This window comes from Rosa rugosa, chromosome 5 (genome assembly GCF_958449725.1).
Source record: "Rosa rugosa chromosome 5, drRosRugo1.1, whole genome shotgun sequence".
NCBI classification, from domain to species: Eukaryota; Viridiplantae; Streptophyta; class Magnoliopsida; order Rosales; family Rosaceae; genus Rosa; species Rosa rugosa.
In genome coordinates this window covers 19,543,243-19,558,831 of record NC_084824.1, presented here as the reverse complement: position 1 = coordinate 19,558,831, position 15,589 = coordinate 19,543,243, and the positions used below count along the sequence as shown (strand labels likewise).

Below are 15,589 nucleotides of genomic sequence, written 5' to 3'. Positions count from 1 at the left end.
TTCCTTGAATATGTCTTATTATAGACCTTAGCCATATACATTCTCGTACGGCTTCATGTAGAGCAATAATCTCTGCATGATTTGAGGAAGTAGCAACAAAGGTCTGCTTTGTAGACCTCCAAGATATCGCAGTGCTTCCCATGGTAAAGACATAACCCGTTTGGGAGCGACCTTTGTGAGGGTCAGAGAGGTACCCTGCATCAGCAAAACCCATCAAAACATCATTGTCGTTTTGATGGAGGGGGATAGGGTGAGGCCGGCCACCCTTGATGGTGGTGGCGGCGTTGGCGGCAACATGGCCGGCCACTATGTTATGGTGGACGGCGGCTCCATGCCTAATGGGGTTCGATCCCATTCTTCCGTCATTCCTCTTCTCTCTGTAGGGATAAAATAGGCCCATATAAATCGTACCTCTTAGGTATCGAAAGATTGTCTTTACACCAATCCAATGGCGGCGTATTGGCGCAGAGCTATGTCGAGCTAACAAGTTCACTGCGAATGAGATGTCTGGTCTTTGTGCATTGAGCTAAGTACAAGAATGCGCCTATTGCACTTAAATAGGGCACTTCGGCCTCTAATGGTTCTTCGTCCTCATCCTTTGGACAAAACGGATCTTTTCCGGGCTCAAGACGACGACCGATCATGGGAGTACTCACAGGCTTTGCTTTATCTTCATTAAAGCGCCTTAGGATTTTCTGAGTATATGCAGACTGATGGATCAAAATCTCATCACTACGGTGCTCGAGTTCTAAACCGAGACAAAACCGTGTTTTCCCAAGATCTTTCATCTCAAATTCGGATTTCAATTATTTAGCAGTTTCTTTCAACTCATCTAGAGTTCCAATTAGGTTCATGTCATCGACATAAACTGCTACGATTGCAAATCCGGAACTTGTTCTTTTAATGAACACGCATGGGCATATTTCATTGTTAATATATCCCTTCCCAATCAAGTAGTCACTTAGACGGTTATACCACATCCGTCCGGATTGTTTTAATCCATATAGTGAGCGTTTTAATCTTATTGAAAACGCGCTCCGTGGTTTAGAGCCACTTGATTTGGGTAATTGAAGTCCATCTGGAACCTTCATATATATCTCTGAATCTAGATCCCCATAGAGATATGCTGTAACCACATCCATAAGCTGCATGTCAAGTTTTTCGGAAACTACCAAACTGACAAGGTAGCGGAACGTTATAACCTCCATTACGGGAGAGTATGTCTCCTCGTAGTCGATTCCAGGGCGTTGTGAGAAACCTTGCGCCACAAGGCGGGCTTTATATCTTACCACCTCATTTTTCTCATTACGCTTTCTAACAAAGACCCATTTATGACCAACAGGTTTTACATCTGGGGGTGTCTGCGTTATAGGCCCAAATACCTGTCTCTTTGTTAGTGAATCCAATTCAACCTGGATCGCATCTTTCCATTTAGGCCAATCCGCTCTTCGTTGACATTCTTCAACAGAGCGAGGTTCGATATCATCATATTCTATGATTCCTTTTGCAACATGATATGCAAACGCATCATCAATTGCCATAGAATTTCTATCCATCATCTCATGTACACTAGTGTAATTTATGGAGATCTCTCTATTCTCTGGAGTTGGTTCTGACATTGGAGCGTCCCCCAATGATGTCTCTCGGACATAACCATAATCCGGAATATTCTCATGAGATGGATTATTCACATCGATGATTAATGGATTATTTTGTGCCAAACTCGCTTTCTTTCTTGGGCGAGAATCCATCGAACCTATAGGCCTCCCGCGCTTCCTGGCAGGAGCCATGGGCCTAGCCACAACGTCACCATCACTGTGAGAGGGAACGTTGGCGCCATACTCAATTGCCCTTGAGATGGCGTCATGTCCTCTGATTTTAGGGACATCAATCCTTGCAGGCACGTTTGCAGCAGGTATGTGTGATCTCGTCACTTTTGCGATATCAGAAAACGCATCAGGCATCGATTCTGCTACGTTCTGAAGATCGAGAATTCTCCGCACTTCAATTTCGGACTGTGCGGTTCGGGGATCAAGATGAGACAGAGTGGGGACAGACCACGAAAATTCCTGTCGTTCCTGTTGAACATTGATGTTCTTATCTCCCCCTAACGACGGGAAGACTGTCTCATCGAAGTGATAATCCGCAAATCAGTTGGAGAGTCATATCCAACATAAACGCCTAATCGTCGTTGAGGACCCATTTTGGTGCGTTGTGGCGGCGCAATTGGCACATAAACTGCACACCCAAATATGTGTAAGTGTGAGACATTAGGCTCATACCCAGTCACCATCTGGGACGCAGAAAAGGGTTGAGTGGCAGTAGGCCTCAGACGAATAAGCACAGCTGCATGCAATATTGCATAGCCCCAAGCAGAAATAGGGAGATTGGTGCGCATTACCAATGCCCTAGCGACCATTTATAGTCGTTTAATGGCGGCTTCTGCGAGACCATTTTGGGTGTGAACATGAGGAACTGGATGTTCAACTTCAATCCCAATGGACATGCAATAATCATCAAAAGTATTTGATGTAAACTCCCCAGCATTGTCTAACCTTATAGACTTAATAGGATGATCAGGGTGGTGAGCCCTTAACTTAATAATCTGTGCTAGGAGTTTAGCAAATGCAGCGTTCCTAGTGGACAATAGCATGACATGTGACCAGCGTGTCGATGCATCAACCAACACCATAAAATATCGAAATGGTCCGCATGGTGGTTGAATAGGTCCACAAATATCACCTTGAATTCTTTGCAAGAATGGTATATTTTCTTTAGTGTCCTTTGCATAGGATGGTATCGATCCTAATTTTTCTAAAGAGCAGGCTTTGCAGAACGAATGATGGGCTTTAGAGACAACCAATGAGGATTTTGGTTTAGCCATGAAGTCACAATTGACTTTAGAAGTAGAAGGAGGAGTCAAACAATGATCCATGGCGTCAATGCCATGTTGTTGCCGTAGGGGGTAGACGGCGCCGGCCCTAAGTGGCCGGTCTTGCACAGTCTTGGCGCCGTGAGGCGCAGGTGCATCTCCTCGAACCAATTTTTGGTTTTTACTTTTCTTCGTTCTGAAGAATGGATGTCCGTGTGAAGTCTTTAATATACGGATCATCATATCAGGACCTGGGTGTCCCAGACGGTCATGCCAAAGCCTATATGTGTCAGAATCCCATAAATCATATAACATGATTGGATTCAATTACTCGAATAGTGGTTGCATACAACCCACTAGATCGACACATAAGTCTCTCTCATACTCGTTTATGTCCATAGTCATTAGAGGTGATGCAAAGGAACTCTTGTCCATTCTCACAATGTGTTTCCACATGAAAACCATTGGCTCTTATATCGTTGAAGTAATAAAGTTCGAAAAATATGTCCATGACATGAGATAAAATAAATCGATACTTTATTAATAATAGCCAATGATTACATCAAAGTTTCGTGACCATAATCTAATCCAAAGTAAAATCAAACATTAGATAAATTGTAGTCACTCAATTCGTTCGGTAATTCCAATTAAATATGACCAGGGAAGTAGAGAGAGATGTCGGTAGAGCAAAGCTCTCTTAAGTACCACTAATCTCAATTACTTTCCTAGACATCATACTTAATTGAGTACGCCTAGAGGAAAAGAGATAATCCAATAAGTCATTTTATTGATTAAGGCATAATTGCCATTACATAATTCTTGGAAATTAAAAGACTATTCTAAATAAAAATCTGCGGCATTCTATCTTCATCGCCAGATTTAAAGTCTTTTATAGCTCGATATATTACCATTGATCAGGTACTCTATAAAATACCATGAAGAGGATGCTCTCTTGATTGAGGTGTATTGACACAATACATATGGTCCCTAGAACCAATGGCGTTGGAATAGTGCAATCATGGCCAAAAATGGCGCCATGGTGTCCAACCCTATACCCTCAACGTCATGACTCCTATGGTCATGTTAGGGTTTTCTCAATCAATTTGTTATTTTGTGTTTTTCCACAAGCATGCATAAATAATATGATGCAAAGAGCATCCGAACAATATTTCATAACTCTTTCAAAGTTATAGTGAAGCAGATATTATTCCATTGTGCTTCTATGTTCGGAAAGTTGTGAATGTTACTAAAACGTTCACTAGGCGCAACCCAAAGGTTGTTAGCGTTATCCTCATTCATGTACTCAAACTGGAGGGCCATCTTCATGTGGCGCTTCATCAGGGTAAATGCCCTGGAATTTTCTATCTCAGTTTGTGAGTCTTGAGCGGTTCCTTTAGAACAGGGCTCTTGGATTGTAGGCAAATAAATATCCCGTGCCCGTAGAATCCAATGGAGTAAAATCGAGCTCGTTCAAGTCTTACAACCTGAAAGGAAAGCAAGAACGTATTAGTTTCGGAGTCAATGCTTCCACGAAAACTAATATAAGATTTCTGAGCCTTAATGCTACCAAGAAATCGATTTCCAAGAATATTTGGATTAGACCGAAACAATGATTTTTAAATGGTCAAAATCTATGCTCACGAACGCTCTTAGTTCGTTAAATCGATGCTTACGGACGCTCTTAGTCCGAAGTCTTACGAACGCTCTTAGTTCGTTAATTGCGTGAATCCCCACGATTCCGCTTTCTCAAGAATCGAACCCACGTTATAAGAAAGGTGGGATGTAGAAGAAGGGAGGTTGCAAGTCCCCGAAGAAAAAGAAGGAGGAAATTAAATTTCAAAAGCGGCAACTTTAACTTAAAACTTACTTGATGAAATTCGGAACAGATTCTCTTCTAAACAGCTTGCACTTCGATTGGTGTACCGGTCTCAAAACAACTCCTATAAGGCTGAAATTCGGAGGTCAGATGGAAGAGACAGAGATGAACAACTTTGATGAAGAAAGGATTTTGATCTGAGGTTCCGAACTAGACGTTTCGGGGCTTGCAAGCAGACGGACGTGCACAGGAAAGGAGAAGGATGCAGTTGGTGTGCGTTGGTGATGCAGGGGTAGCAGACGTGCAGTGGTGCTGCAGGGGCATCAGGGATACGTGCGCAGTGGCGCGTAGGTGCTGCAGGGGCAGGCGCGCAGGTGAGGCTAGCGTGGGCTAGGAGGTGCGGTGATGAAGAAGATTTTTGGGTTTTGTGGTTTTTGGTTTGTGGTTAAAGCTCGTGCTGATAACGTGTTTAAGGAAAAGAGATTGTAGAGAGAATTGTCAAACATATTATTGAGAATAGGAGCCCTATATATAGGGATTACAAAGTACATATTCTAATGTTACAAGGAATACTAATCCATCTATGATTAGGAATTCTAGAACCTTCTCTCCTATTACTACTCCTAGTTTGATAAGGCACACTAAGTCGATTTTCCTTCAACAATTGAAACTTTTGTTGTTGAAAATTTGAAGTTTTCTTGACCGATCTAGGGTTCTTAGTGGTGTATGTTTAATATTTTGTATTGTTTTGCTTGCACATCAGTTAACATGTGTGACTGAGAGTGATTACGTTCACATTAATGCAGGTAAGAGATATCAAAAGTTAAAAAAGATGAACAAGTACCAAAAATAAATAAATTGTTGAAGGAAAATCAACTTAGTGTGACTTATCAAATTAGGAGTAGTAATAGAAAAGAAGGTTCTAGATTTCATAATCCTAGTCGGATTAGTATTCCTTGTAACATCAGAATATATACTTTGTAATCCCTCTATATAGGGCTCCTATTCTCAATAATATAACACAATTCTCTCATCAATCTCTCTTGAATCTATTATCCTTAAACACGTTATCAGCACGAGCCCTAACATTGAGATCAAAAATCCAAAACCAAAAAATTCTTCAACATCACCTTTTCACCGTTGCACCTAGCCCATGCTAGACTAGCCGCAGCTGCCCACCTGCACGCTGCCCCTGCAGCCCTTACGCACCCGTGTGCGTCCTACTGCCCCTGCAGCATCGCCGCACACCTGCTGCCCCTGCAGCACAGCAGGACGCTCGTTCCTGTGCAGATCAGCCTGCTTGCAATCCCCGAAACGTCTTGATAGAGACCTCAGATCAAAATTCTTCCTTCATCAAAGTTGTTCGTCTCTGTCGCTTCTATCTGCCCTCCAAATTTCAGCCTTATCGGATTTGTTTTGAGACCTGTACATCAATTGAAGTGAAAGCTGTTCAGAGACAGATCTGGTCCGAATTTCAACAACAAAAAAATCCTTGAAAACCGCTGCTACCACCTTCTAGCATCACTGCAGCAGCTCCTAGCCCACGCTAGCCTCATATGCGTGCCTGCCCCTGCAGTGCCTATTCGCCCCTGCGCACGCATCTGTCGGCCAGCTCCTCGGCTTACCTCGGCCAGACCTGTATCGGCCACACAGCAGGGATTGAAAGATAGTTTGCAATCCCCGACCCAGGATCGATAGCACGCCTGCAATCCTACACGCCTGCATCAACACACGCGTGTATTGAGAATTTCAAATTCTGAAATTCATGAGTAAGTTTTCACTAGTAAGTTGTTCCCATTTTTTGAAATTTAAATTTATTTTTATTTTTTCGGGGACTTACAAAATCTTTTCTTCTACATCCCACATTTCTGTAACGTGGGTTCGATTTGCTAAAAGCGGAATTGTGGGGATTCACGCTATATACGAACTAAGAGTGTTCTTGATCTTCGGACTAAGAGCGTCCGTGAGCATCGATTTTTACGAACTAAGAGCGTTCGTAAGCATAAAATTTGACCATATAAACGTCATTGGTTTCAATCCAAATCCAAAAATTTGGAAACTATCAACATAGACAGTGGTTATAACTCTTTCTCACTAGGCGTACTCAAGAGTAATTGTGATGTCTAGGAAGGTTGAACTGAGAGAACGGTTTAAAAGTGAGCAACGCTCCACCAAAATCTCGCCTTACCTTACATGGTCACAACCAAATTGGAATTACCAAACGGATTGAGTAACTACTACTTGTCTATGCTTGATTATCCTTTTTGGATTAAATTTAGAAACTTTGACGTAATCATTGACTTTCATTGAAATAAAGTGTCGATTTTGATTCGAACTTTATTCATTCAAGTATGTTTCCCGGAGATCTAGAATGCCTCGTGGATAGTGCTACTACGCACACCATACTTCGAAATAGGCAGTTATTTCTTGAGATGACGCCTACTCGATCTTCAGTGACTACGATGGCAGGGTCATCTAAATTGATTCATGGTCGAGGACCAGCTCAATTCTTGTTGTCACATGGCACAATCATTAATGTCACTGAAGCTCTCTACGCTCCTAGGGCTGAAAGAACCCTTTTGAGCTTCAAAGATATAAGAGCCAATAGTTTTCATGTGGAACAACATTGTGAGAATGGACAAGAGTTCCTTTGCATCACCTCTAATGACTACGGACATAAACGAGTATTAGAGAAACTTATGTGTCGATCTAGTGGGTTGTATGCAACCACTATTCGAATCATTGAATCCAATCATGTTATGACAGATGATTTATGGGATTCCGACACATATAGGCTTTGGCATGACCGTTTGGGACACCCAGGTTATGATATGATGATCCGTATATTAAAAACTTCACACGGACATCCATTTTTCAGAACGAAAAGAAGTAAAAACCGGTTTTTGGACACCGAAAGAGCCCCTGCGCCTCACGGTGCCGTTCACCCCCAAAACCGACCATCCTTGGCCGGCACCGCCGTCCCCCTGCGGCCTCAGGGTGGCATTGACGCCACCAATGCTCTTTCTACTCCAAATTTTGCTTCTAAAGTCAATTGTGACTTCGTGGCTCAACCAAAATCCTCATTGGTTGTTTCTAAAGCCCATCATTCGTTCTGCAAAGCCTGCTCTTTAGCAAATTAGGATCGAGACCATCCTATGAAAAGGACACTAAAGAAAATATATCATTCTTACAAAGAATCCAAGGTGATATTTGTGGACCTATTCAACCAACTTGCGGACCGTATAGACATGTTATGGTGTTGGTTGATATGCAAACACGCTGGTCACGTGTTGTGCCATTGTCCACTCGTAATGCTGGAGCATTTACATCAAAAATTTCCGATGACTATTGCATGTCATTGGGTATTGGTATCAAGTATCATATTCCCATGTACACACCCAATTGGTCTCGCGGAAAAAACCACCATTAAAAGACTACGATGGTAGCCCGGATTTTGTTAATGCGCACCAATATTTCCTCTTAGGTTATGCAATATCGCATGCAGCTATGCTAATTCGTCTACGACTCATAGCAGCCACTCAACGTTTATTTGCGTTACAGCTAGTGACTGGGTTCGAGTCTAATATCTCGTACTTATGCATATTTGAGTATGCGGTTTATGTGCCAATTGCGCCGTCATAGCGCATCAACATGAGTCATTGCAACGAATGCATATATATTTGTGTTGGACATAAGTCTCCAACCATAAAGTCCGCCATGTAAAACCCTTGACAGGCGATCTCTTTTTCGCTGGATTTGCGAATTGTCACTTTGATGAGACAGTCTTCCCGTCGTTAGGGGGAGATTAGAACGTCTATGTTCAACAGGAACGACAGGAATTGTCATGGTCTGTCCCCACTATGTCTCATCTTGATCCCCTAAAAGTGACGAGATCACATATACCTGCTGCAAACATGCCTGCAAGGATAGATGTCCACTCAAGAGGACATGGCGCCACCCAGAAGAGATGGGCACGGCACCACCACCATAGATGGTGGTATAGTGATGCCACAATTTGGCATAGTGGCGTCATAGGCCATGGGTTCCGCTAAAGAGCATAGGAGACCCATAGGTTCGATGGATTCTCGCCCTAGGAAGAGAGCGAGTTCGGCACAACTTGATCCATTGATCATTGATACTCAAAATCCGTCTCATGAGAATATTCTTGATTGTGGTTATGTTCAAGAGACATCGTTGGGGGACGCCTCAATGTTAGAACCAACTCCTGAGAATATAGAGATCTCTACAAACTACACTAGTGTACATGAGGACGTGGAATTATTGAGACCAATGACATCGAACCGTACTCCGTTGAAAGGAATGCCAACGTAGAGCAGATTGGCCTAAATGAAAAGATGCGATCCATGTTGAATTTGATTCACTAACGAAGAGGAAGGTTTTCGGGCTTGAGATGACAACACCTCCTAACATAAAACTTGTTGACATTAATAGGTCTTCGTTAGATAACGTGATGAGAAAAAGAGATGATAATCTCACCTTATGGCGCAAGGTTTCTCACAAAACGCCCTGGAATCGACTACGAGAAGACATATTCTCTCGTAATGGATGTCATTGCACTCTACTACCTTGTCAGTTTGGTAGTTTCTGAATAACTAAACATGCAGCTTACGAATGTGGTCACTACGTATACTATGGGGATCTAGATACGGAATATAATGAAGGTTCTTGTGAACTTCATTTTCCCAAGTCAAGTGGCTCTAGACCACGGAGCACGTTTGCAACGAGGTTGAAACGCTCACTAAAGTGACTACTTGATTGAAAAGGGATATGTAGCGGACTTATTCACTAAGTCGTTACCTAAATCCACCTTCGAGAAACATGTGAAGAGCATCGGATTGAAAAAGTTATATGAACTCCCATGATTGTAGCAATCAGGGGGAGATATCGACATCAGGGGGAGCTATGATGTCTACCTGTTCAATCTCAAAGAGTGAAGGACGTGTTGTGCTCTTTTTGTCCTTCGACCAGGATTATTTTTGTCCCACAGGGTTTTTTGTTACCTGGCAAGGTTTTTAACGACGCAACGGATGAAGCGTCACCACCAAGTTTGAGTGGCACAAGGGGGAGTGTTGAAGGAAAATCAACTTAGTGTGCCTTATCAAACTAGGAGTAGTAATAGGAGAGAATGTTCTAGATTTCCTAATCCTAGTCGGATTAGTATTCCTTGTAACATCAGAATATGTACTTTGTAATCCCTATATATAGGGCTCCTATTCTCAATAATATAACACAATTCTCTCATCAATCTCTCTCGAATCTATTATCCTTAAACATAAATAAATTTGTCCTTGCACATAAAAGACTTAATTACTAATATGTCCCATGAAGCAAGTCATAATTGTTGATTAGCATCATGAACTTGCAATTACGAAAGTTACCGCTCTATTTTTTTTTTTTTTTTAATAAAGGGTTGGTGCAGCTGGCTTCAAGTCTTAATTAATGAAATTGCCGAGGGGGCACATTAATTGTGCCTAAACTCCTGATTACAGTAAGCATCTAGAGAATGTCCTGAAATGATAGTCTCTACCAAATAAATGTATTCAACCAGGCATCAACTAGCCAACAGTGCTCTACTAGCTACTCCATTTGCTTTGAGATAGCTAGCGGTGATATAAGGAAAAGATAGTTCGATTACAACAAAGCATAATTACCACTCTTTACATGTTGCAAATTGTCAATTTACACTTCTTCGTCAAAGTAAGAATTTTGCACACATTGTCAATTTACACTTCTTCGTCAAAGTAAGAATTTTGCACACATAATTGACAATTTGTGTCAAATAAGAAGTGTTAATTTTCTCAATTGCAAGTTCGTTGTGACCAAATTCAAGCAATATCTTAGTCCTTAGTATTTCAGTCCACTCTTTTGTGTTGTAAATATTGTATATATGTGGCTGTCCACGTAAATACTTATTAGGGTTAATTACAGTTTACCCCCCTGAGGTTTGGGGGTGTCATCATTTCACCCCCAAACTCTCAATTTCACTTTTTTACCCCATGAACTTTCCAATTTTTGTCTTCCGTGCCCAATTTCTCATTTTCCGTCCAAATTGGATGTTAAGTCTGACTATTTGACCCACTTTGAGGCTAAAATGGTCATTTCAAGGAAAAAAAACAAAAACCCAAAACAAAAAATAAAAAAAAAACCTTTCTCCTTCACTCTCTCTCTCTCAAATCTGTCGAAATCTATCTCTCCTTCACTCTCTCTCTCTCTCTCATATCTGCCCAAATCAGTTTAGGGTTTCCGCCTTCCTCTCCTGCTTCTCCATCTCCAAGTCCTCCGGCCACCATCTCATCACGCTGCCACCTCCAATCGATCCAGCATCCAAATCCGACCCAAGCTCAAGCCTTATCGTCGACATGCATCTCCCACAACCACCGTACACGACCACCACAGTCGCAACACCACTGCCCCTCTTCGTTCATCGATTTCCGACCATCACCTCGCCACATTGACACCACCTTCAGACTCAGCAAGCCCTAGAGAGCAAATCCCGAACCATAGCCTCAAGCTTCGATGCCGGAAAACGCTGAACGCACATCGCCGGAACCCGAGACTCTGCATGTCGTCATTTTTCAATTCCTAGCCATGTCTGAGTTACACGACCACCATGGATGAAGTCAGCACCTCAAATAGCATAACCCTCTAACTCCGACCTCAAATTTCGGCAAGACCCGCCGTACGCGCCGCCGCCGTGCATAGCCGCCGAACTCCCAGACCTTCTTAACTAGGTAATTTCGTCCTCTCCCTTTGGATAACGCCTTGAGTCATTGTGAATCGAAAACCCTAATTCACTACTCTCTGATTGGAATTTGACGTTTGTGGAATCTGGAAAATTGAAGCTTTGGAGAAGAAATGAGCTACTGGGTCAGTTTCGATTGAAATCGAATAAGGTAAGAATCTCAACCTGTGTTTGGATGAAATATTGGATGAGGGTGACGTTTTTCATTGATTGTGTATTGTTTGCTAGGAATTCAGATGGTTAATGGTTGTGGATTTCTGCGTTTTTGGAGTGTTGGAAAAGAGAGAAACTGTTGTTTCAACCCAAATGATTTTGGAAATTGGTAAGGGTATTCTGTAGTTTCTGTTTTAGATACAAAAACATTGGTGATGGGTTGATTGTTGAGCTTATACTGTCTGCTAGGGATTTGAAAGATTGGTGAGGATGGGGCACAACTATGTGGGATCGAGTTACGGTTTGGAAAAGCAGGAGAGGGAGAGTTGGGAGTTGACGGAGGACTTGGAGATGGAGAAGCAGGAGAGGAAGGCGGAGGTGGACTCAAAGGAAGGGGAGGGGTCGGAGGAGTTGGCGGCGGCGAGGTGCGTGAGGGAGGTATCGAGAGAGAGATAGATTTGGAGATGCAGATCTGAGAGAGAGAGAGAGAGATAGATTTGGGCAGATATGAGAGAGAGAGTGTGAAGGAGAAAGGTTTTTTTTTATTTTTTGTTTTGGGTTTTTGTTTTTTTTTCCTTGAAATGACAATTTTAGCCTCAAAGTGGGTCAAATAGTCAGACTTAACGTCCAATTTGGACGGAAAATGAGAAATTGGGCACGGAAGACAAAAATTGGAAAGTTCAGGGGGTAAAAAAGTGAAATTGAGAGTTTGGGAGGTGAAATGATGACACCCCCAAACCTCAGGAGATAAACTGTAATTAACCATGCATACTTATTAATTATATTCTTATGATGTAAACTATAATTCCTATATAAAGAGGTATAATGAGAATGAACCACAGACTTCTACATCCTCATTCTCTATTCTCTCTCTATCTTATTCTCTAGTTTATAACTTTTTTTTGTTTTGTTTTCATGATTATTATTCTCTGCTAGTAGTTTTTTCTATAAATTATATTTTCTTGTTTTTTCCAATTGAAATTCTTACTCGGAATTTTCTGTCTATAAGTTAACAGATGGGATTGAGAGACTATGATTAGAGCAACCTAGTAGCTATACCGCTATACCCTAGGAATTTGGTGCCAAGTTTAAACCCAAGGAGGAAAAATGCCAAGAGAAACAATGAATCCAAGGAAAAGAGCAGCTAGGAGTAGCAGCCAAGGGCAAAGAGGAAACTGGAAACCCAAAGGTGCTTTCAATATCCAGGAACTTCCACAAGCTTTAGTAATAGACATTCTATCAAGGCTTTCCATCAAGGCCCTCTACAGTTGCAGATGCCTTTGCAAAGACTGGCTTCATATAATTCATGACCCTCAATTTGCTCGGCTACACCTTCTAAGATCACCCATCAGTATCTTGATCAAGACCTCGCCCCGTGCAAGAGAACAAAGGAAATTTGATTTAATCCATATAGCTGGGTCTCCTATGCGAGTCGAGAGAATGAGGTTTGCTACCAAGAATGTTCTACCAGTTTGCCCTGTTTCTGTAGTTAAGTTGATGAACTCATGCAATGGTTTACTTTGTGTATGTGAGTGGATGAGATATGATTGGGTGTATGTGTGCAACCCAATTTTAGGAGAGTACATTAGCATTCCTTTTCCTGATAGGAATAGGCATTACTCGATTGATTTTGTTGCACTTGGTTTTAACACCAGGACCAATGAATACAAGATCGTGCAAACAAATTACTATTCCAACTACGCCCATGAGCCTGAGGCTATGATATACACCATTGGTACAGGAGTTTGGAGAAGTATTGGAAAGCCTCCTAGTGGCTGTAGAGGTGGCCCAATACCATTCAATTCCTTTCTGCATGGAGCTCTTCATTGGATTCCCGTTTATTACTGTCCTTCTCCATCTATACAATCTTTCGACTTTGAAAGAGAAGAATTTCGACCACTACTACTTCCCCCACAAGTCAACAAATATAATGATTTGAGGTTGGGAGTCTTGAAAGGTTGTCTCTTTCTATGTGTGTTTGGTGGTGATGGTAGGAAATCTGACATGTGGCTTATGAAGAATTATGGTGTTCAAGAGTCTTGGACGAAAGTTCTTGTCATCGAACACTTGTATCCAAGGATATACAGTGCCCTGAGTAATGTGTATGAACCAATTCTGTTCTTGAGTGATGTGGAAATCCTAATGGCGTATGACAGGTTTGTGGTCCGTTATAATCTAGAAACAAAGTGTCTAGAAAAAACTCGCATTGTTCAGACTCGGTCTCAGTTTCAGGCATTTGGTTACTATCCTGGTTTTGTTTCACTCCATGATGTTGCAAATGGAGAGGAGGTGAAAAGGTACATACTAAAATAATACTCAAGAGATTGACATGCTTAAATTCAGCTCCATGTTTCTGTTATAATTTTTCTCTTCATTTTCCTATGGAAGTGTTTTCTAAGCAAATTCAACTAATAGTTTTATTTTTTTATTGTACAGAAGTATTTCTTATATTAAGGTCTGTCAATCGCCACTAATACTGCATATGAAAATCTTGAAATCCTGAACCGTGGTATATAATCTTGACTGCGGGATGGTGTGTGTGAAAAAACCTAATCTTAAGCTGGAACTTTTGTTTAAAATGTGGACTTGTTCGTTTTCCTTTGGTTACATTAATTAGATACGAGTTCCTTTTTTTTGAAAATCAAGTCACAGCTAACAGATTTTCTTTAGTTAAATGTAAATGCAGCTTATCGAAATGGTGTGTGTTTTTTTGTTGTGCTCAACTTCAGAGTAATACAGAGTCTCTTGACGTTAATTTGATTGCGGTTGCTTGTTACTTGCTAATGCTACTATCATTAATTGGCAACTTAATTACATGGTTGCTGATGTTGAACCCATTTTACCATGCTTATTATATGATATATGTGCAGGATTAGAGACAGTAACAAATTCAAAAGCCTGCTTTCTGAAGCCTGAAGGGAGTAATTATTGCCCTGGTTCCACCGCGCCACCTGATCATAAGTCCCAAAAGCGTAGCTATATATGGCTGTGCTAGACTGCTTTTGAAGAGCTAGGGTTGTCCTAAATCCACAATTTCCTCTGATTTTCCTGTTTTCTTTTGCTGAACTTATTTTGAATTTTATTTTGTTCAGGGTAGTTCAGAGGTAAAGAGTTTCCCAATCTGTTAGCAATGGTTAGGTGCGGGTGCCTATTGACGAAGGTTGTCGTAATTCCAAAGCATCTGCATTAGCAAAGATGGAAAAACTCTGGTTCTATAGACATTGCAAGTATCCCAGTTTCTCAGCTCCTAATTTGTAGGGATCAAATAGACGCAACTTTGCCTATAAATGCCATTTTGCTCGAGTGTTGAGTGGTTACAATTTTAAGTGCAATAGAACTAGTTTTGATCTTTTGAAAGTTTAGGTATTTGTACTTTCTTTCTTGTTTCATTCTAGCTTGCATGGTTTCAATCTGATGCACAACTATCAGTCCCAAGGGCCAATACAATGGGGTTGTTTTAAACAGTGAGTATGCTTATGAATATGCGTAGATTGCTTATGTAAATAACATTGTTTTTTTTGCTTATGAGCATGCTTATGAATATGGGAATCTCTACTCTCAACATCGCTCTAAGCAATCTATGCAAAAGCTTGTCCTCCCTTTGTTGTGATGGTTGGAATGGATCTCTCTTATGAATATATAGTGTTTCTAGTCTTCCGTTGGTTTACTAGTGTATATGTGGTTTGAAGTAGGGGATTTTACACCGAAGTTATTGAAAGTAGGTCATATGAGATACATTTGTCTATTTTAGTTTGAAATACGACGGACTCTCCAAAGTGATTAACGGTGCAATAAATCTTCTTTCAACGAGTGTGATTGGAAAAATTTGGACCATATACTATTGATGAATTATTGGTGAATTTTATTGCCATGTTCATCCTTGAGTCTGAACAAGTTGGTAAATAACTTTTAACATAGTTTCTCTCTGAAGTGTGGGTTCAAAATTATCAAATCGGTACATACTTAAAAGGAAATTGATGGAGAA

The 15,589-nt window shown here is 41.2% G+C and overlaps 1 protein-coding gene across 1 annotated transcript; it reads left to right on the top strand.

The window, feature by feature from the left end:
- The first annotated feature begins 12,726 nt into the window (after window positions 1-12,726).
- On the top strand, window positions 12,727-13,917 carry LOC133711312 (F-box protein At3g07870-like). Its single transcript, XM_062137452.1, has one exon. The coding sequence runs from the start codon at window positions 12,727-12,729 to the stop codon at window positions 13,915-13,917; it is 1,191 nt and encodes a 396-aa protein (XP_061993436.1).
- The last annotated feature ends 1,672 nt before the right edge of the window (window positions 13,918-15,589 follow it).